Genomic DNA, 20,807 nt, shown 5'->3' with positions numbered 1-20,807 from the left:
CCTTTGACTGTCTGGTTGGCTCATGATACTGTCCTTGGGATAACTGAGTACTGGGAGACACTCTTAGTCCCTGGATTGCTAAAGGTGAAGTATAATTCTACCATCTTGTGGCCAGCCAGCTTCGTTATAGCAGCATCTTTTGGAAACTACGAGGAAATTATTTAATGGAAGCCGATAAATCTAGTAAGCTGATGGCCAGTATAATACGCAATCAGAACCCAACAGGTAACATAATTGCCGTTAGGTACCATCAGGGAGGGGTTGTGACAGATCCTTCACAGGTTGCTGAGTAATTTGCTAACTAATATAATGAGCTTTATAACTCACAAGTACAATATGTTGATACCTATTTAAGATATTATTTGAGCAATATACCATTTCTGGTTCCAGAATAAGGCATTGGGCCCTGACTTTCCTTTGAACTCTGTCTCCAATATCAAGAGCTATTGCCGGACGGGATGCTGGAGACATTTAGTTATCCTTTGCAAACTGACTCCCGTCTGGACTTGATGAACGAAGTTTTGATTATTGTAATCCCTAAGGACAAAAACCCATTTTTAAATTGACTTTTATGAAAAAAAAGTTTTACTTTTTAAGCTAAAGCATCATGTATCCTGTATACTTAGAAGCTGTATCGTTCTCTCTAAGTCGAATCCTTCAGTTCAGCACACAGGATCCAACTAATATTGAACACATCTAAGTTGATCAAATTAAAATTAATTAAAAAAACAACAACATTCAAAGGTGTACATAGCATTTAAACTCTTGTATAAACATTCTAGAGCAAGAGTAGGAATACAAGGAAGATGTTCTCCCCCATTCCAGCTTTCACTGGGAACTAGGCAAGGTTGCCACTGTCCCTTCTCTTGTTTATAGAATAATTAATAGAACCACTCGCTATCAGAATTAGACTGGAAGAGAAAAAGAGAAGTTTTAAGATTAGTCAATGTTAAGAAAAAAATCTCTCTATGAACAAACAACATGCTTATTTATTAGGGGGATATTAGATCTGTAAGAGATGTCATTTAACCCTTTAAAGGCCAGCCTATTTTAAATCTTAAAGGGAATGTGTCGCAAATGAAACCTTTTTTTTTTTTTTAAGTAAGTTACTTATTTCTATTATTTTTTACGTTTTTTGCGGTATTATTTTTTTCTTCCACACGGTGGAAAGTATTACAATTTAAATAATAATTTGACATGTTTTCCTATGTTGGCCACAGAGGGAGCACTTCCCAGAATTACAGCAAGGTAAATAAGGCAAAGCAACCTGACTCACAGCTGCCGTAAATGTGGGAGGGAATCTCACCCCCCCTCCTATAAGCCAGGAAAAGGTGTCTTCAAATTGCTAAGCAGTGTCCCGCTGCCATTTTGGGTGTGATTTTGCAGCTGGCAGAAGCTATAGGACACACCAAAAGGCTTAGGCTATGGTCACACGCTTACTAAACAAAGGGAAAACAGCTCTTGATTTTCAGCCATTTTTTTTAACAAACTCGTGTTTTTGGCGTCATTTTTTACAGCTGTTTTTGGAGCTGTTTTTCTAAAGAGACAATGAAAAACGGCTCCAAAAACGTCCCAAGAAGTGATATGCACTTCTTTTTGGCGGGCATCTTTTTACGTGCCATTTTTGGAAAACGGTCACGTAAAAAACGCCCCGTCGGAACAGAACGCTGTATTTACCATTGAAACATTTTTTTATCACATTTTTTTTTAAGGCAGGATTCACAGAAAACAACAATTTTTGCATTGTTTTTTATTTTATTTTTTTACGCTGTTTTCCGTGCGGTTTAAATAATGTAATAACTTTATACTGATATCGATCTCGCCCGTTCGAGCAGGGCTGCTCCCATCACTGAGAGCAGGGAGATTTAATGGCTCCCTGCTCTATTTATTTATTTATTCTGATGCAGTGCCATAAAAAGGCTACTGCATCGGAATAAAGCCCGTTAGAGGCCGCCGTAAAAACACTATGGGGCGGTTACTAATGGGTTATGTATATGACCATTTAGAAAAATACTGAGGTTTGGGTATTAACTGGGGGAAATCAAGACTTATGTTAATAAATTCATCCACAGATTTATCAGAAAATCAGAAGCTTGGTTTTCAACCTTGTTGTGATATCTCAGGAAAAAACTGATTATATTTCTCACAGATTGGGGCTAAGTTTCAAGTATGGAAAAGTTGCCGGTATCTGGAATTAAAATGATTATTCTCCCAAAGGTATTTATCTATCTAATTCATCACAGTGGATTCAAAATAAGATCTTTAAATTAAATGCGGTTACAGTGAATGACCCAATATGGAGGGGAAGACGGGTGTGAATCAAACAAGGTGCAATTGCATTTAAGTTTGAGTCCATCACTCCCTCACTTTGACCTTTATTTCTATGCCAGTCAACTCCAACACTTGGTGGACTGGGACTGTTTTGCAGTTAAAGGTTATGTAAATTTTTTGGGGGGCTTTTTTTTTAAAATATATGTACATATTTATTTTGAAAAAAATATATATTTGAAATTGACTTTTATTAAACATTGTGTTTTGCTTTCGAGATGCAGCTTCTATGCATTCACTATACATAGAAGATTAATCTCCGTGCTAACAGCTGAATCCGTCCGTGAACTACACCGGCGTCTCGGCTGTCTGCGATTACTATGTTCCTTCTGAAGCCCTCTATAACCCTATTACTGATCATATCTAAGTTAATCTGGGGGTTCACATCTCTTTTGACCCTGCGCACATATATATAGCCTAAATTATTGGCTCCAGGGGCCGCATGCGCGCATCTGAAAATGCTGAAAGACGCATAATTCCCTAGCTTCACACCTCACTAGAACGATTAGGCCAATATAACAGTTTGTAGAGCAGTCCTGAACCTGGAACATGGCTTACATCCAGTCCCAAAGTTGGGTGAACTATGAGCAGCAATGTGAAACCCAAAAAAAACAGCCTAAATCCCAGCAACAGCGTTCTGTAGGATGTATAACAACTCACCTAGGTATAGTCCATGGGCCGTGTGCAAGACCCTTATTCAGTAATCAGTAATTTTGTGATGGTACTACATGGTGATTTTACAATATCTTGTACTTCACTAGCCCCATTCTATGGCTAAAAATATTATCTTCTGCCAGTCGGCTTTAAGGGCAAAGTCTATACGGGGTAATGAGATAGCAACATCTCTAGGCATCATTTTGTGTCTCGAGAACGATTGCCACTTCCCAACCAAACACAGCAGTGAAGAGGAACAGGAAAATAAGAACTGCCCAGGGTAAGATACAGATATTTAAAACAGGATCATGAAAAAAAAGCCTTTAGGGGTAATACGCCTAAGGATTCAACTGAAGCCGATTCCATCCAACTATAATATATATTGGAGAATTTTTCTTTACAGGAAATAATACTAGGCAACAGAAGGTGACAGAGCATACATATGAGAGAACTTGAAGCAATGGCATGGTGTTGCTATCTGGCACCTTCAATCCTTCACAGAAGAACTATGAGATATTTGATACCACTTTGCCATTGCTCTATTATAGCCAAACACTGCTTTTCCTGGCAACAACTGATTGATGAGGATAAAAGAAACCGGACTTACAGCAATCAGCTGATGGTCCATTCGTCTTCCATTTTAGATGGGGTTTGCTTCCATGAGACAAACCCTTTAAGGGGCATTTCCATACAGCTGTAACTTCTGATTTACTAATATATGTCTAATATATGTCTAATTTTAAAATTTTGGAAAACCTCTGGATACAGAGTTACTATTTATACTCGTGGAAAAGGTAATCTCATGGACAGTGGCTATATCCATGTATCCTAATGTGCCCTGGTAACAGATGGCACTAGTGAAACCTAGGCACTGAACCCTTTGTCACAGCGCCCCTAGTGTTGGAAAATGTGTCTACATGCATAGAGGAAAACTGGGCTATTTCATTTTAGAAAACTGCATATAAAATTTGCTAGGTTGGAGTAAATTACATTTGTTACCATTTTATTGTAACGTACAAATAAATGCCTCTAATGTGTTTTAAAAAAAAAACATGTATATAATACTTAGTGAATTTAGCTTTATGGGAAATAATACGGGGCAGAAATTTGTTATGTGATCATTTGGAAGGGAGGTGATATGGCAGCCCTTTAGAAAGAGCGTCTACTCCTCAGGGTCAGGGTTGGATTATTACTCACATAGTGGGAGTAGGTGTGGATATCTACATTAAGTACATGCTCCGTCGTCCAATTATTTGAATGGGCATAGCTTGCTGGCCTTAGATGCAGCTGATTGACATTGTTCTGTTACTTAGTATATGATCTACAAGTACACTCAGATCCTTCCCTACAAGTGACTCTTCTCTAGTACATATGGTGCATGCAGATTATTGGTACCCAGATACATAACTTTACATTTATCCACATTAAACCTTTACCAAGTAGATGCCGAGACACTGTGTCTAAGTCGGCTTGTAATTTATGAACCTCTTCCATAGACTGTAGCTATAGCCTGACATTATAGCTTGGTGTCATCTGCAAAATTCAAAACAGTACTATTTAAAGAGGTTCTGTCACCAGATTTTCAAACCCCTATCTCCTATTGCATGTGATCGGCGCTGCAATGTAGATAACAGTAACATATTTTTTTTCTAAAACGAGCATTTTTGGCCAAGTTATGAGCATCTTTATATTTATGCAAATGAGCCTTTCTTAAGTACAACTGGGCGTGTTTAAAGTTATGTCCAAGTGGGCGTGTATTGTGTGTGTACATCTGGGCGTTTTTACTTGTTTTACTAGCTTGGCGTTGTGAATAGAAGTGTATGATGCTGACGAATCAGCATCATCCACTTCTCTTCGTTAACACCCAGCTTCTGGCAGTGCACAGACACACAGCGTGTCCTCGCGAGATCACGCTGTGACATCACTCACTTCCTCCCACAGGAACTTCATCGCGTCGGTTGAGCGAGGACACGCTGTGTGTCTGAAATGCCAGAAGCTGGGTAGTAACGAAGAGAAGTGGATGATGCTGATTCGTCAGCATCATACACTTCTATTCACAACGCCCAGCTAGTAAAACAAGTAAAAACGCCAAGATGTACACACACAATACACGCCCACTTGGACATAACTTTAAACACGCCCAGTTGTACTTAAGAAAGTCTCATTTGCATAAATATAAAAATGGTCATAACTTGGCCAAAAATGCTCGTTTTTGAAAAAAAAAACTTTACTGTTATCTACATTGCAGCGCCGATCTGCTGCGATACGAGATAGGGGTTTGAAAATCTGGTGACAGAGCCTCTTTAATCCCTTTTAACGTTTGTATTTTTATGCTGACTTGTATTATGTATTGGCTATGTTTTACTTTCTGTGCCTGGTATGTGACCATGTTCTTTGTCTCCTTTGTATTCCAACTATTTAAAAACTAATACGATATGAATATTAAAAAAAAGTAATGTACAGGATGGAGAATGACTAAATGATCAGACTGCCCATGGTTTGTTTGGGGTCTAAATACATTTTGGCATTTGGTTTGGGGACTGTAATGGGGTCTGAATAAATTTTGGCATCTGAGGTATGTATTTATTTTGGGGACTTGACTACACAGTATATCAGTCACATATGGCAGGACAGTATATCTTTGGGGACATGTGTGGAACAGTATGTCTCTGGGACACAGTAGTCTGATGATGATCAGTAGTCAGACCAGTCTAGGAGTTTGTTTTTTTACTGCGACTCACATGGAGCTTCTAAATGCTCCATGGGGTGAAGATGCCATTTGAAACATTGCTATTGGTCCCAGCAGTTTCTTGTTACGCTCCTGAATTGCAAGATTGGATACAAGATTTGTGGGGTACAATGATATGTAATACATGTATCCCCTGAAATTGGTTTCTTTCAAACTATTATTTGAAATCTTCAAAATATGTCTAAAATAAAATATATAATAAATAAATATGAAAAAGTTTATCAATGCATTACTTTGGTCCCCAAGTTCTGATCTTTGCTGCAATGGATACAGGCTTTGCTTATATATTACAGACTCCTGTATAGATATGACACATGGGATATTTCCATAGAGAGGAGATAACATACCCCTATAAAGAAGGCTAAGCAGCAAATACAATCATGAAAATTGGGATCTTTCTGCAGGGTGCTATTGCTGGCCCCAGGTATAATACTTGTTTTGATGTTCAGATTTAGCACTGTGTGCTTTAGTTGCCTGGTAATTACTGGCAAGGGAAAAGGAAAGTGAGAGGGCATATTTTGGATTACTATACTACACAAGGGCTAATATTTCAATGAGCCTAAATCTTTCCATTGTTTTCACGCTTGACCTGTGTCATTGACATCCGTTGTTTTTCTCTACTCATTGTTGCATCATCTAGATATGAGGTTCAGCAGACCCCTGTAGAAATGTTTATTTTTAATTTTGCTTACTAATCAGTTATTTTATTTTAAAACCGAATTTTCAAGTGTCAGCCAATGTTTTTTTAAAGAATGCAAAATTGATGTCAACTTGTTAGGGAGGTAGAATAAACAGAATACAATTCAGTGGTAAATTAAAATATTCCAATTTTTTTTATTATTTCAGAGATGTCCTGCAGGGTATGTTATCAGCATACTATTAATCGATAATTACATGTCTGACCTTATTTTGTATAGCTTATAGTTTGCCTAGACCAGAGGTGGCGACCGTCTTTGACACAAAGTGCGCAAATTCACATTCTGTATTCTGGGAAATTCTAATGTAAAGGGTCTTCCAAAGGACCCCAATTACAGTGTCAGCCTCAGATGCGCCATAATAGCAAAAAGTATAAACCCACAATAAAAGTGAGCCACAGACCCCCCAGTGACAGTGACAGCCACATTGTTCCCAGTTGTAATAAAATAATAAAACTGGCAGATTGCAGAAATAGATTCATAAATGTGAGCTGGATGCCTCTGAGTGGCACCTCCTTTCTGTAATGATACTGAAGGAATACCAGTCCAGCAAAAAACGCACCCACAACCAGACTTGGAGCAAGCTGTCAGACTAGGCAAGTGGTGGCGAACTCACCCTGCCTACCAGGGGAAAATCTAAATGAGACATGGCATTGCTACATGACAGGGAACTCGGGCAGTGGGCAATCTAGGGACATGTAAAGATACTGGGATCCTGCAGGTGAAAAGGTGAACTTGCTTTCGCCTGGCAGCTGCTGGTAGATGGAGTGGACAGGAAGAGTAGTCAGACAAGCAGAGGTAATAACAGAGAGGTAACATAGTACATTGCAGTGAAACACAAGATAAGTCAGGCAGTCCAAGGTCAAAACACTATAAATCAAATGAGGTACAAAATCGGAATACAAGAAAATGGTCAGGGAAGTCGGGGTCAGACAACAAGGTAACAACAAACAGATCTCACAACAGACAAAGAACAAATGAGCCACCAGTAGCTAATCTCTGGCAAATAGATGTAGCACTAGGGGTGTGATATAGGAGGATTAATTAGATAATTGAGAGTGACAGCTAAGCAAACCACTCAAGATTTTAACCCTTGCTTACCTCTCAGACCAGCTTTGAGAACAGGGAATGTGACACTTTCCTTCTTGCCCTCTTAAATTACTTGTGTTCCAGTTATATTCTCATGTGAACCATTGGTTTGCCACTTGTGGCCTATACTGTACATTCCTTTGAAATTAATGGGAACCCTAAGAGGACGTATTATCATTGCTAGTGTCCAGGCTGCACATCTGGGCTGTCATGTTCGCGTTCTTACTTCCATGTGGGAAAGCATTTCTCTTGTGTTCTATTTCAAGAAAGTAAAATTAGTGACTGCCACTTAAAGGGAACCTGTCACCAGCATTTCACCTATTGAACTCTACTCACCCCTCGCTGGCCACTGCTGTCAAAAGTTCATTGCCGTTAATCAATCTCCTAAACTCCTCCTCCGACCATAAATAACGGTCTGCAAACATTTTGCGCATTTTATGGTAATAATCCGGCAGTCTCATTCGTTCCTCTTCTTATGCCAGCTCACCGCCAAAAACTGATCAGCCCTGAATACTGATATCTCCTCTGAGATAGCGCGCATGCGCCCGTCATGTATAGTCCGACACCCTTCCCTGCTTCGTCCCGGCCTCACGTGTAGTTAATGCGTCGCTATGGTGTTCTGTTGTGCGCACGCACCAGAACATGATATCGATGCGCAAGCGTGGGATTTTGTAAGTGCTTGGGGGAGGCGGGGAGCTGTCAATCAAAAGTAAGGAGGCGGGGTATACTGGGGAAGGCTTGAGGAATGAAGATTTTACTCTTTATGACCGTTTTATGCTCATTAGCATATGGTGTGGGAACACTAAAAAACTGAATACTAAGGCCCTGTTCACACTGAGTTTTTTGACGAGTTTTTTTGACGTGGAAACCGCGCCGCAAAACTCGTCAAAAACCGCCCGAAAATGCCTCCCATTGATTTCAATTGGAGTTGGACGAGTTTTTTACCGCGAGTAAAAAATATGCGTCGTGGTAAAAAGAGGCGTCATGACCCATCTTGAGGCGGTTTCCGTCTCTAAAACCCCATTTCAATCAGTCAGAAAGAGGAAAAAAACGCCTCGAAGAGTGTTTTGACGAGTTTGTGTCAAACCACTGTACAAAAACCGTCTGGAGCAGTTTTTTCAGGAGGAATTTTCCTCCTGCAAAAAACTCAGTGTGAACATAGCCTTAAAGCACAGAGCCTACTTAGAAGATAATTATAGTTTACATAAAAATGATTTTTCACCCACTACCACCAGGTATTGCTGGTTTAATAGGTGACATGCTGGTGACAATGAAGAGAAATGTACCGAGGCACAGAGGTCCCAGTTTCCCAGCCACCAGTCGATTAGTGTCAGTAATAGCAGTTAAAATGTAACTTTTATTAATGTATCAAACAGACAGACAACAATAAAGAGTTAAAATTGTATCAAGAGACTGCCAGTATGTATCACAGAAGTCAATGTGCATGCACCCAGCACATCGCTGGACGCAGTGAAAGAGACTGATTCGGCAGCTGCAGACTGCCGTGCATAGGAACAGTCCCACACAAGTAAAGGCAATGACTGGACCGTCAGTGATTATTAAAATGGCGATAGCCCCCCCGACATGTTTCGCTGCAGAAGCAGCGTCCTCAGGGGATAACACGGGGCTAATGGCCTGCCTCGCTGCTGGACAACTGTCCCGTACTGTAATCATGTTTTCAGTACGAGACAGTTGTCCGGCAGCGAGGCAGGGACTCCTAGCGTCGTACATAACTATGATGCTAGGAGCCCGGCTCCCTGCACTGTGTTCGGTCCGGTACTTGCGGCCGAAATACGTCCGTCAATTACGGACGTAATGACCTCGTGTGAACATACCCTTACAGGAATACAGAAAACAAGAATCAAGCCCTGTTCTAGGCATAATACAGTACCAGTTTTGCCTGGAGTGTTCCTGTAAGATATGCTATGAGTCTTCTGAATTTCGTCTGTGTTAAGTAGTATGAAGAAAATTACTCTCTAAGGCTATGTTCACACGGAGTATTTTGGGGGAGGAATATCTGCCTCAAAATTCCGTTTGGAACTTTGAGGCAGATATTCCTCTCCCTGCACGCCGATTTTCGCGGTGATTATCGCGCCGTTTTTCGCCCGCGGCCATTGAGCGCCGCGGGCATAAAACAGCGAGAAATACGCTTTCTCCTGCCTCCCATTGAAGTCAATGGGAGGTCAGAGGCGGAAGCGCCCGAAGATAGGGCATGTCGCTTCTTTTTCCCGCGAGGCAGTTTTACTGCTTGCGGGAAAAAGACGCCGACGCCTCCCATTGAAATCAATGGGAGGCGTTCTCGGGCCGTTTTTGCCGAGTTTTGCGACGCGGTTTCCGCGTCAAAAAACTCGGCAAAATACCCCGTGTGAACATAGCCTAATAGTACAAAGTATATATATATATATGTATATATATACATATATATATATATATATATATATATATATATATATATATATATATATATACACTACCGTTCAAAAGTTTGGGGTCACCCAGACAATTTTGTGTTTTCCATGAAAACTCACACTTATATTTATCAATTGAGTTGCAAAATTACTAGAAAATATAGTCAAGACATTGACAAGGTTAGAAATAATGATTTTTATTTGAAATAATAATTTTCTCCTTCAAACGTTGCTTTCGTCAGAGAATGCTCCATTTGCAGCAATTACAGCATTGCAGACCTTTGGCATTCTAGCTGTTAATTTGCTGAGGTAATTGGGAGAAATTTCACCCCATGCTTCCAGAAGCCCCTCCCACAAGTTGGATTGGCTTGATGGGCACTTTTTGCGTACCATACGGTCAAGCTGCTCCCACAACAGCTCTATGGGGTTGAGATCTGGTGACTGCGCTGGCCACTCCATTACAGATAGAATACCAGCTGCCTGCTTCTTCCCTAAATAGTTCTTGCATAATTTGGAGGTGTGCTTTGGGTCATTATCCTGTTGTAGGATGAAATTGGCTCCAATCAAGTGCTTTCCACAGGGTATGGCATGGCGTTGCAAAATGGAGTCATAGCCTTCCTTATTCAAAATCCCTTTTACCTTGTACAAATCTCCCACTTTACCAGCACCAAAGCAACCCCAGACCATCACATTACCTCCACCATGCTTGACAGATGGCGTCAGGCACTCTTTCAGCATCTTTTCAGTTGTTCTGCGTCTCACAAATGTTCTTCTGTGTGATCCAAACACCTCAAACTTCGATTCGTCTGTCCATAACACTTTTTTCCAATCTTCCTCTGCCCAATGTCTGTGTGCTTTTGCCCATATTTATCTTTTCCTTTTATTTGCCAGTCTCAGATATGGCTTTTTCTTTGCCACTCTGCCCTGAAGCCCAGCATCCCGGAGTCGCCTCTTCACTGTAGACGTTGACACTGGCGTCTTGCGGGTACTATTTAATGAAGCTGCCAGTTGAGGACCTGTGAGGCGTCTATTTCTCAAACTAGAGACTCTAATGTACTTGTCTTGTTGCTCAGTTGTGCAGCGGGGCCTCCCACTTCTCTTTCTACTCTGGTTAGAGCCTGTTTGTGCTGTCCTCTGAAGGGAGTAGTATACACCGTTGTAGGAAATCTTCAGTTTCTTGGCAATTTCTCGCATGGAATAGCTTTCATTACTAAGAACAAGAATAGACTGTCGAGTTTCACATGAAAGCTCTCTTTTTCTAGCCATTTTGAGAGTTTAATCAAACCCACAAATGTAATGCTCCAGATTCTCAACTAGCTCAAAGGAAGGTCCGTTTTATAGCTCCTCTAAACAGCAAAACTGTTTACAGTGGTGCTAGCATAATTGCACAAGGGTTTTCAAGTGTTTTCTAATCATCCATTAGCCTTCTAACACAGTTAGCAAACACAATGTACCATTAAAACACTGGAGTGATGGTTGCAGGAAATGGGCCTCTATACACCTATGTAGATATTGCATTAAAAACCAGACGTTTGCAACTAAAATAGTCATTTAGCACATTAACAATGTATAGAGTGTATTTCTGATTAATTTAATGTTATCTTCATTGAAAAAAACTGTGCTTTTCTTTCAAAAATAAGGAAATTTCTAAGGGACCCTAAACTTTTGAACGGTAATGTATGTATATATATATTTGTGCAAAAACATAGTAAAAGAGCATTTACATCAATGCTGCTCTTTTGCTTTTATTGGTTGCCATTAGAAACAGACAGCGGCTTATCTCACCTCCCCTGTCTAGCTGTTTAACTGTAATCTGAGCTCCCACAATGCACTGCTCTCTGTGAACAGGATTATGAGTATTCCCTTAAACAGCCAGCTTGTTCCTTTACACATTTTAGTCGGCTGTCAACACTGTTGCCCTGTGGCACTGTAACAATCATGGTTATTGTAATTACAATATACGTTTATAGTGAATTATATCTTACAATAATATGTAAAAAGAAGTTTTAACAGCATTTGATCTTATTTACAATATAATAATTATTATTTCTTTACCTATTTTTCTGTTCAATGTCACCTGTCACGTTGAAAATTTAGTCTGACCTGAGGGCAGCAGGTTATAGAGCTGAGCAGTATGATATGTAGTTTTGTGGGCAAAGCTTCAGTAGAAATTGTAATTTATTGATTCTGCTCATTCTGGGGTTAGGAGTCCAGTGGGCAGTCCTACTCACTACTCAGTGACTGCTATCTCTGTATGCACACTTACACATGGAAGGCTGTCAATCACTACTTAGGACCACCCATTGGACTCCTAAATCTAAAATAAGCAGAGGTTGAAGAGGTTTTTCCCACAATTGACATTTATCACCTATTCACAGGATAGATGACAGGTGTCACGATGCGGGGTGTGGACCCACTGGGCCGCACCGCGCAGCGGATAGGCAGCTGGCCAAGCAGGTACAATAGAATGTCTATAGTCCAGAAAGGGTACCTGTGGCAATGTAGACAGTAGCGATGATTCACACTTAAGATAAGGCTCCGCCGGCAGGCAGACACCCGGTGGGTGTAACACAGTAGATGCAGCTGAAGACACAGCTCGACTTCAACTCTAGACGGCACAGCGGCACGGTAGCGCGGGATACAGGGTACAGGCAGCAGGTACGGGTAACACTGGGAACTGGAAAACACTAGGAGACCATTTGCAAGACAATCTTTAGGTATACAACAACGCTCAGGCAATGATCAAGAGGGCAGAGCCTTTTTATAGTCCAGCAACATTCTGGACTGATTGCAGATCTCCTGCAAATGTGCGTGCACTGCGGGAGACAGTCTCTGAAATAGGAAGTGAGTGCTGGCATCTCCTAGGAATATTAAACCATTGCTTCCTAAGTTTTATGGGGCTAAATTTCCTCCAATGTTTTCAGATCTTAAATGACGAACATCCATGGAACACCTACAGACTGTCTTGGCTGGGATTCTTGTCCTCAATAAAAATGACACTGCTCCCAGAGTTACTGTATTTATTCTGGACCATACTGTTTTCATGCCTGGATTAGAGCTCAAAGCATTCCAAAATGACATTTTGAAATTTATCTAGGGCAGAAAACATGGTTACAGCAATCAGAAAACCCTTTACACTCCCAGAAACTAAAGGATTTCCCACAGAAATATAATCATGTGGCTCATCTGGCATAATTGGCTGGCATCTACAGCATTGCGTATAAAAATGTGTCAAATAATATGTACCCCAAAATGGTACCAATAAAAACGTCAAACCTTCATACGGCTACTTTGATGGAAAAATAAAAAAGTTTTGGCTCTCGGAATTTAGTGACACAAAAAACCCCTTTTCTTTCCATAGAACATGTGCAAAAGTAGTAAAATGTAAAAAGTACTAAAATGTGAAAAAAATAAACATATTTGGTATTGCCATTCGTACCAACCTATAGAATAAAGTTAATATGCTATGTTTACCACACGGTAAACAATAAGAAAAAAACACAGAAAAAACATTAGCCAATTTGATAAGGGTTTTTGCATAGCCTTACAAAAATTTAATAAAAGCTAATAAATAAGTTATTTGTACTTCGCAATGGTGTCATTGAAAATTACTACTTATCTCACAAAAAATAAGCCTTAGTACATCTGCATCGACGGGAAAATAAAAAAAATTATGGCTCTAGGAATGCAAGGATGAAAAAGGGTAAAAAAAAATTGGGTTATTAAGGCTCAAACAGCACTGGTTGTTAAAGGGAGTCTGTCAGTAGATTTTACGCTCCCAAAGGCTATCGGGTAACGAATTAGGGACATACTTGTGTGTTTAGGGACATACTGCGTGCATTAGAAAAAAAAAACATTTTTCTTCCGCCTAGCCAAAAAAGAGTGCGACATCTAGCGCTCTAACACTTACCCTCTCCTATGCAGTTGATACAACACTATGTCTATAGCCCTTTGGTGTCTCTCGGCCAAACAAGCCGGTAGGTGCCATATTTAGCATACAGTATAGCACGCGCTTTTGAACAGTGCAATGAATAGGAGTTCAGGACACTGTTCAGCTAAAGCACCAAACCATGAGTATATTATAAATGCTCTTTATATAATGGTGACGAATTCCCTTTAAGGTGCAAGTACCTTTAGTGCGACTGATATTTATATCTACTATATATGTAAAGTTCTGTAGTCATTTTAGCGTTCTGTGTGCTAAAATAGTTTGAGGACCACTGAAATAGGAAAGACATGTGGAATATACTGTTGTAGAACGATTAGAGGCGATAGGTTGGCTAATGAGAGAGACCTTTAGATTCTCAGGTTATGCCGGTTCAGTGTAGGATTTTCAGTTAGGCTGGGTTCACACACCCTATTTACGGATGTAATTTGGGCATTTTAACCTCGAATTACGTCCGAAAATACGGCTCCAATGCGCCGGCAAACATCTGCCCATTTATTTGAATGGGCTTTACGATGTTCTGTGCCGACGGTCATTTTTTTTACGCGCCGCTGTCAAAAGACGGCGCGTAAAAAAGACGCCCACGTCAAAGAAGTGCCTGTCACTTCTTGGGACGTAATTGGAGCCGTTTTCCATTGGCTCCATGGAAAAACAGCTCCAATTACGTCCGTAATGGACGCAGTGAAAAGCGCCTGCAACTTGCCATTACGTCTGAAATGCCGGAGCTGTTTTCTACTGAAAACAGCTCCGTAATTTCAGCCGTAACGGACGTGCACGTGGGAATATACCCTTACAGTAAAGTAATGAAGCCAATGTCTTACCATTCAGTGTGACCTTGGAGAATCAGGGAATTTAATATTTTAAGTTAAAAAAAATTACAGCAAATACGTTGTGGTAATGTTATTTTTTTCTGATCTTGTTATTACGATTATTATTATTATATTACCTCATTATTATTCAATTCTAACTAGATTATTAATTTTCACATTCCATTAAAAAAAAATCCTGCCATTTGACACAATGTCACAACAGCATGTGCCACACATTTCAAAATTCATTTTTCTCAAGCACAAAATACACCTGCAGAAATCTTACAAATGAAACAAAGGTTAAAGAAAGAACTGAAAGCCTAATTGTTTTTTTCTGAAGTACATTTATTTTTCATTTTCGCAGTTGGTACAATTAATAAGTAATTTTCCCAACATGCATTCACAGTACAATAAAAGGTTTCTGTTTCCTCTAGATTAGCAATAAAAGAGATTGGTAGCACCACAGAAAGCCTGTGAACAGTGACCTCTGGCAAACACGGCAAGGGTAAGTGACAGGAGAGTCTTGGCCCTTTACTGCTGGATGCGTCGGATAGATTGGATCTGGAAGGTCTGGGCATGGGAGCCCCATTCTCTCCAGTGCTTGTATTCACCTCCATGGTGGTCGCATTCCAAAATGTACTGGTAGCCACGATAACCAGGATATTGGTAGCACACCCAGCTGCAAGATAAAGGCAAGTGTAATGAAATTCTAATTCAAAGTCAATTGAAGGATCTTCAGCTTTAACTTTTTAAGTTGCATTTTTAAGTACTTACGCGCCACATTGAACCTTCATGGATCCAACTTCATTGTTTCCCCAGCCCATTGCCTGCAGAGAAGGATAGTCATCGCACATCTCCCACTGGCGCCCAATGAAGTTTTCTTTCTCAAAGATGACGAGCTTGGATTCCTTATGATTCTGCAAGGAAGGACGCAAAACATTTTATGATTTAGAAAAACTGCAGTTGTAAGTTGCAGAAATCTGAAAAAAGATTGTACATATATGTAGTCTAAATGTAATACGACCTTCTATGTCATTTTGATATGTAAATGCAGTTTTTGACAACTTATCTATTTAGACTTTTTGCCCAGTTTTGGCACTTACAGCAGAACAGATTGGGCGGAAAGACATCAGGCGCTCGATGTGATAGGCATTGCTGCCACTCCAAGCATCCCAGCGGGGGTATTCTCCTCTCTCCAGGACAAACTGCTGGCCACAGAAACTTGTGTGCTCGTATCCGATCCAGCTGCATAAAAATGAATAAAGTGATGAACAAAGTATATATTATAGAAAATCCTCTTGAGAAATCTTAAAAATTAATCGTATATTTCCACACTTACGCTCCACATTCCACCTTTAGAGACCTAATGTTGTCAAATCCGCAATCCATGATGTTTGCAGAGGAGGAGGTAAATTCCATCCTCTTTCCTTGGAAATTTTCTTGGTCATATACAGTGATCTGTAAGACAAATGTGACTTGAATAAACTTGTCCCCCTTTTTTCCCATTCTAATTTCATGAGTGTATACTTATAAATACAATACAGGAATAGTCATATATTATGTTTGGTATTATAGGAAATGTTGAGTGTATCTTTTAAGCTATATATGTATTCATTGTAAGAAGAATTGTCTAACTAGTTGGAATGGCTTTTTGTACAGTATCAAGTGTTTAATATAGTATGAAGCCATAGATATTGTAGCTCCCCTTACATGGCCCAAATCTCAACCCAACTACCGTAAAAGCTTTTGGCCACAGCCCAGTTCTCCTATTTAAAGGGGGTTTCAAGGAATAGAAAAACATAACTTCTTTCTTTTAAAAAATAGTGCCCCACCTCTTCACAGGTTGTGAGTGGAATTGCAGCTCAGTCCTATTCACCTCAACGGAGCTGAGTTGCATTACCTCACCCAAAACATGGACAGGTGTGGCACCATTTCTGAAAGAAAGCAACCTTGTTTTTTCTAATCCTGGATAACCCCTTTAAGCTATAAGATGTAAAGGGAATATGTCATCAGAAAATTACCTATTTTTTAAATCAAGTATTTATGTTGAACATATTTCTTATGAATTTTTGGTGATTTATTTTCTATGTCATTATCTATATTAAAAAAAAAAAAACACAAAACTTAAATCTTTCAGTTTTCACTCTGGCCACTGAGCCTCACGATAGACTGACCCTTGCTGATCTGTAGAGATCACTTCTCAGAAGTCATCTCATTATCATCACAGGCATAATTACAATGAAAGGTAACACCCCTATATAGATGACCTAGGATCAGCCATTGACAATAGGTCATTAATACACCTCCCCTCCTCCCCCTTTGTGCACAGTGACCTCTGTACAGCTCCCAGAGCATGCCTAGAAAACTCCCATAGAATTCAATGGATCCCTCCGGTTTACAGGATCCTAAGGTTCATGTGGCTGCTGTAAAGCACATCAGGAAAGATGGCTGCATGTACAGAAAATAGATTTAAAAGAAAAAATCTACAAAAATATAAACAGATTAGAATAAAAATTGTTTTACTTTCTGGTATTAATTAGGGGAAAAAAAATATAGGTGATACATTCCCTTTAATATGACTTAATATGTGACATAGTGTTACCTGTAGGAATTCTTATGTTCCTGTTGGGTGAGCCTTGCTATTGCATTATTATAGTTCTGCAGATATGTGGTTTGTTAATACTATAATATGCTATTCTTTGTTGTTCTTTCCTACTTAAGTCAGATAAGGATGATGAATGGTTGTTTTGTTTCACTAGTCTAATGCTTTCTTGTTCTTGGTGCCAAACATAAGAAACTATTTGAGTCACTGACAAAAAATACAATAAATAAACAAGTCCCTCTTTTTAGTCATTTTTGGTAATGCTCTTCTATAACATGATCTCCTCATTGGAACGTGTTCAGTATAAACGACAGATACTGAGGAGCATAACCTACATTCAGTCTCAGCATTGTATTTTACTTCTACATAACTATGTTATTGTTATCTCCCCTAACAGTCCCATGCAAGCAATAACTGGATACCTTCCAGGGTCCCAGAGGAACTGGAAGCGGGTTGGTCTGGGCCATTTTTTCAGAGGTGATGTCTTCTACAAAAAAAAAATATTAGAATTTAAACAATGGAATAGGTCACTGATCACTCAGCTTCCAGCCCCACAGCATCCAGGCAAACTGAAATTACTTTGGTAACCTTAAAGGGGTATTCCTATCAGAGATATTAAGGGCTTATTCTGTGGATAGGCCATAAATATCTCTGATGGGTATACCCCTTTACAGTTAACAAGGTCATATCAGGTTGCCTGGCTGATATGGGGGGTCCCAGCTCTGAAATCCACAACTATGTTGAGAAAGGGGCTCCCAGGCAAATCGGGGCAACCCCAATCTTGACATAGGTGAGGGTCCCAGGGGTAGGACCCGCCTCTATGAGACATCTATTACATCTACTGTGGATAAGCAATCAAGGTCTCTAAAGGGAATAACCCCCTTAACATTTTAAATCCAGTACTTAACTAATATTCAGAATAAGTTTTTATTTTTTTATTTGCCTACAACCCTTCTAAGATACAGCCTACATCATTGAAAGATAATCTAAAGATCTAAATGTATCTACTTTATAACAAAGTGCATATATTTTTATTATGTTCCTTTATTGGAAAGAGGTGACTGTCTCAAAATCAATAGACTCAAAAGCATCCCAAATGTTGAATATTGGATGTTTTTGGATATGCACCATTACGTATAAATATAATCATATCATAGGGGTCATCCTTCTAATTTGAACAGTTGCTATATTAAGATCTGCATTGTCCATGTGTAAGACTAGCCACTATGCATCTATTCCAGAGCAAGGCTGAGAACTTGAGGCTTATTCATGGATACTAGGAGTTTCTAGCTTCCTTTGCTTGACTGTTCTTCGTACCCATCCTGAACAATCCCCTATGGAACTCATCTGTTACTATTGGGGATGCAGAGCCTGCAGTCACACCCAAGCCCTGGAGTCTGAGGCTAGTTGAGGACCCTGCTACAGATTTTGCCTTGGGACTCAGGATCTTCATGTTACCCCCTCAGTCTGTAGCTGTAAGTCCTTGTAGCGATCTTGTAGGAGAGTAAGAATTTTCCTGTATACAGCCGTCATTATTCCATGCTCAAAGAGTAACCATTAGAAATAGTCAGTCATTAAAATGATCAGCAGATAGTTAACATATAGACTGGGTTCACACGACCTATTTTCAGATGTAAACGAGGCGTATTATGCCTCGTTTTACGTCTGAAAATACGGCTACAATACGTCGGCAAACATCTGCCCATTCATTTGAATGGGTTTGCCGACGTATTGTGCCGACGACCTGTCATTTACGCGTCGTCGTTTGACAGCTGTCAAACGACGATGCGTAAAATGACTGCCTCGGCAAAGAAGTGCAGGACACTTCTTTGTAACGTAATTTGAGCCGTTCTTCATTGAAGTCAATGAAGAGCAGCTCAAGATTTACGAGCGTCTAAGATGCCTCGCATAATGCGAGGAGGAGCTTTTACGTCTGAAACGACGCAGCTGTTTTCTCCTGAAAACAGTCTGTCTTTTCAGACATAAAAGACAGTTCACGTGTGCACATACCCATAGACTCCTATACTATCCCATATGAAATGAACCCTCAGAACTGCATACCCATCTGTGCCATGGACTCACCTCGCTCAGTCTGAACTGCTGGGATCTCCATCTGGCACTTGCCTATTCCAATTGACTCAGCCACAGGGTTTATATAGGAATCTAAAGCACAGGTCTTAATGCCAGATTTTCACCCAGTGTCAGCATAATACAGTCAGTGCTTTTGTCCCCTCTGATCCCAGCCCTCTTGTCTGAGTCTCTTTGCCCAGCACAATGTACATTTCTGTCTGCATGACTGATCCTACTGCCCATGACTTCATTCCTCTACTCTGCCTTTCTGCCTGGATCATAGAAAGAATATATGTATATTAAATAAGAAATAAATTCTTCACTATTTCCTAGTGCTTAAAATTCATGTTTCTTGGAGTCAAATGTTTAAAATGACAGGTTAAATACTTCAGTAGCTTCTGTCCCAATAGGCAAAATATTTAAAGAGTGAACATGTTTATGAGTATTGGTTGATGCATGCGTTTACCTTTACATCTATATAGAATTACCCCTCTTTCTGACAATCTTTCAATAAATCTGGCTCTATAGTTTCTATGAGAGAAACATTTGTGTCTTGAAACAAAATCTATATTATCTAACAACATGTGGCCTATACAATTGTCCTGCAGAGCCATAGCTAGGCTTTTCCGCACCTTGGGTAAAATATTAAATTTGTGTAGGCCGGCGTGATCCAGTGACGTCATCACGCTGGCCTGTGCAGCTATCCTGTCCCTGTGCCTAATAGGCCTGTAGTTTAGTAAATGGCAGATCAGGGAGATACCTGTGTCCTAAGGACGCATATACTACTGAATGTGGGGTCGCTTCCTCTGTAGCAGCCATAGCGGCTGATAGCAGCGCCACATAGCAAGACAATGATCAGGAATAAACGTTTATATGAATGCTCGTTCACCCGATCATTGGCCCATATCAAAGGGCCTTTAGTTAGTCATAGATCTTCCTGCATGTAAACCCTCTGCACATCATTTTTAAAAACTGGACAACCATGGGCCCTGGGCAGTATGGAAAGTGTGGGCCCCTCTAGAGCCCAGTATTTTAAAATAGATTGTCACACTCTGAGTACAGTACATCTATACAGGGTTGGCCTTAGGTGTGTGCGACCTGTGCTATTGCACAGGGCGCATCACTCCAGCAGGTGGAAGGGGGCGCTGCGCTGGCTCCCTTCCCCTGCTTGTGTTTCAGAAGCGCCCAGTCCCGGTGACTAAGCAGCTGCCTTTCCGCCCGGGCGCTTCTCTCAGTGGCGTCGCTACCGCTGTAGCAGCCATAGCAGCTGCTAGCGGCGACACCGGGAATGAGGGCGACACATTCAATAGTATCTGAGTCCTTAGGACCCAAATACTATTGAACACTATAGCCGAGCACTTAGGTATCTCCCTGCTCTGCTATCTACTAGCACCACTGTAGCTCCCTGAAGCTCACTGTAGCTCCCTGAAGCTGCGGGACAACTGTCCCGTACTGTA

General features: G+C 40.4%; 1 protein-coding gene across 2 annotated transcripts; it reads right to left on the bottom strand.

The window, feature by feature from the left end:
* Positions 1 to 15,209: 15,209 nt before the first annotated feature.
* CRYBA1 (crystallin beta A1) lies at positions 15,210 to 19,393 on the bottom strand. 2 transcript variants are annotated; one of them, XM_075850861.1, is made up of 6 exons: positions 19,363 to 19,393; positions 17,703 to 17,767; positions 16,018 to 16,136; positions 15,782 to 15,923; positions 15,453 to 15,595; positions 15,210 to 15,357 (listed from the first exon to the last, which is right to left on the bottom strand). In XM_075850861.1, exons 1-6 carry the CDS (start codon positions 19,391 to 19,393, stop codon positions 15,210 to 15,212), a joined length of 648 nt encoding a protein of 215 aa, XP_075706976.1. The 2 variants fall into 2 exon arrangements, with proteins under 2 accessions (XP_075706976.1, XP_075706977.1); XM_075850862.1 differs by having other exon boundaries at positions 17,703 to 17,764.
* Positions 19,394 to 20,807: the final 1,414 nt, after the last annotated feature.

Source organism: Rhinoderma darwinii, chromosome 2 (genome assembly GCF_050947455.1).
Source record: "Rhinoderma darwinii isolate aRhiDar2 chromosome 2, aRhiDar2.hap1, whole genome shotgun sequence".
In the NCBI taxonomy this organism is placed as follows: Eukaryota; Metazoa; Chordata; class Amphibia; order Anura; family Rhinodermatidae; genus Rhinoderma; species Rhinoderma darwinii.
This window is presented reverse-complemented; position numbering and strand designations above follow the sequence as displayed.

What these genes read in the sequence shown, in the direction of transcription:
- CRYBA1 (XM_075850861.1), bottom strand. Translation starts at nt 19,393, where the DNA reads ATGGAGATCCCAGCAGTTCAGACTGAGCGAG. An exon ending in AGCAGTTCAGACTGAGCGAG is followed by an intron (nt 17,768 to 19,362) that starts GTGAGTCCATGG and finishes TTTTTTTTGTAG; the next exon opens with AAGACATCACCTCTGAAAAA. An exon ending in TTCCTCTGGGACCCTGGAAG is followed by an intron (nt 16,137 to 17,702) that starts GTATCCAGTTAT and finishes TTTGTCTTACAG; the next exon opens with ATCACTGTATATGACCAAGA.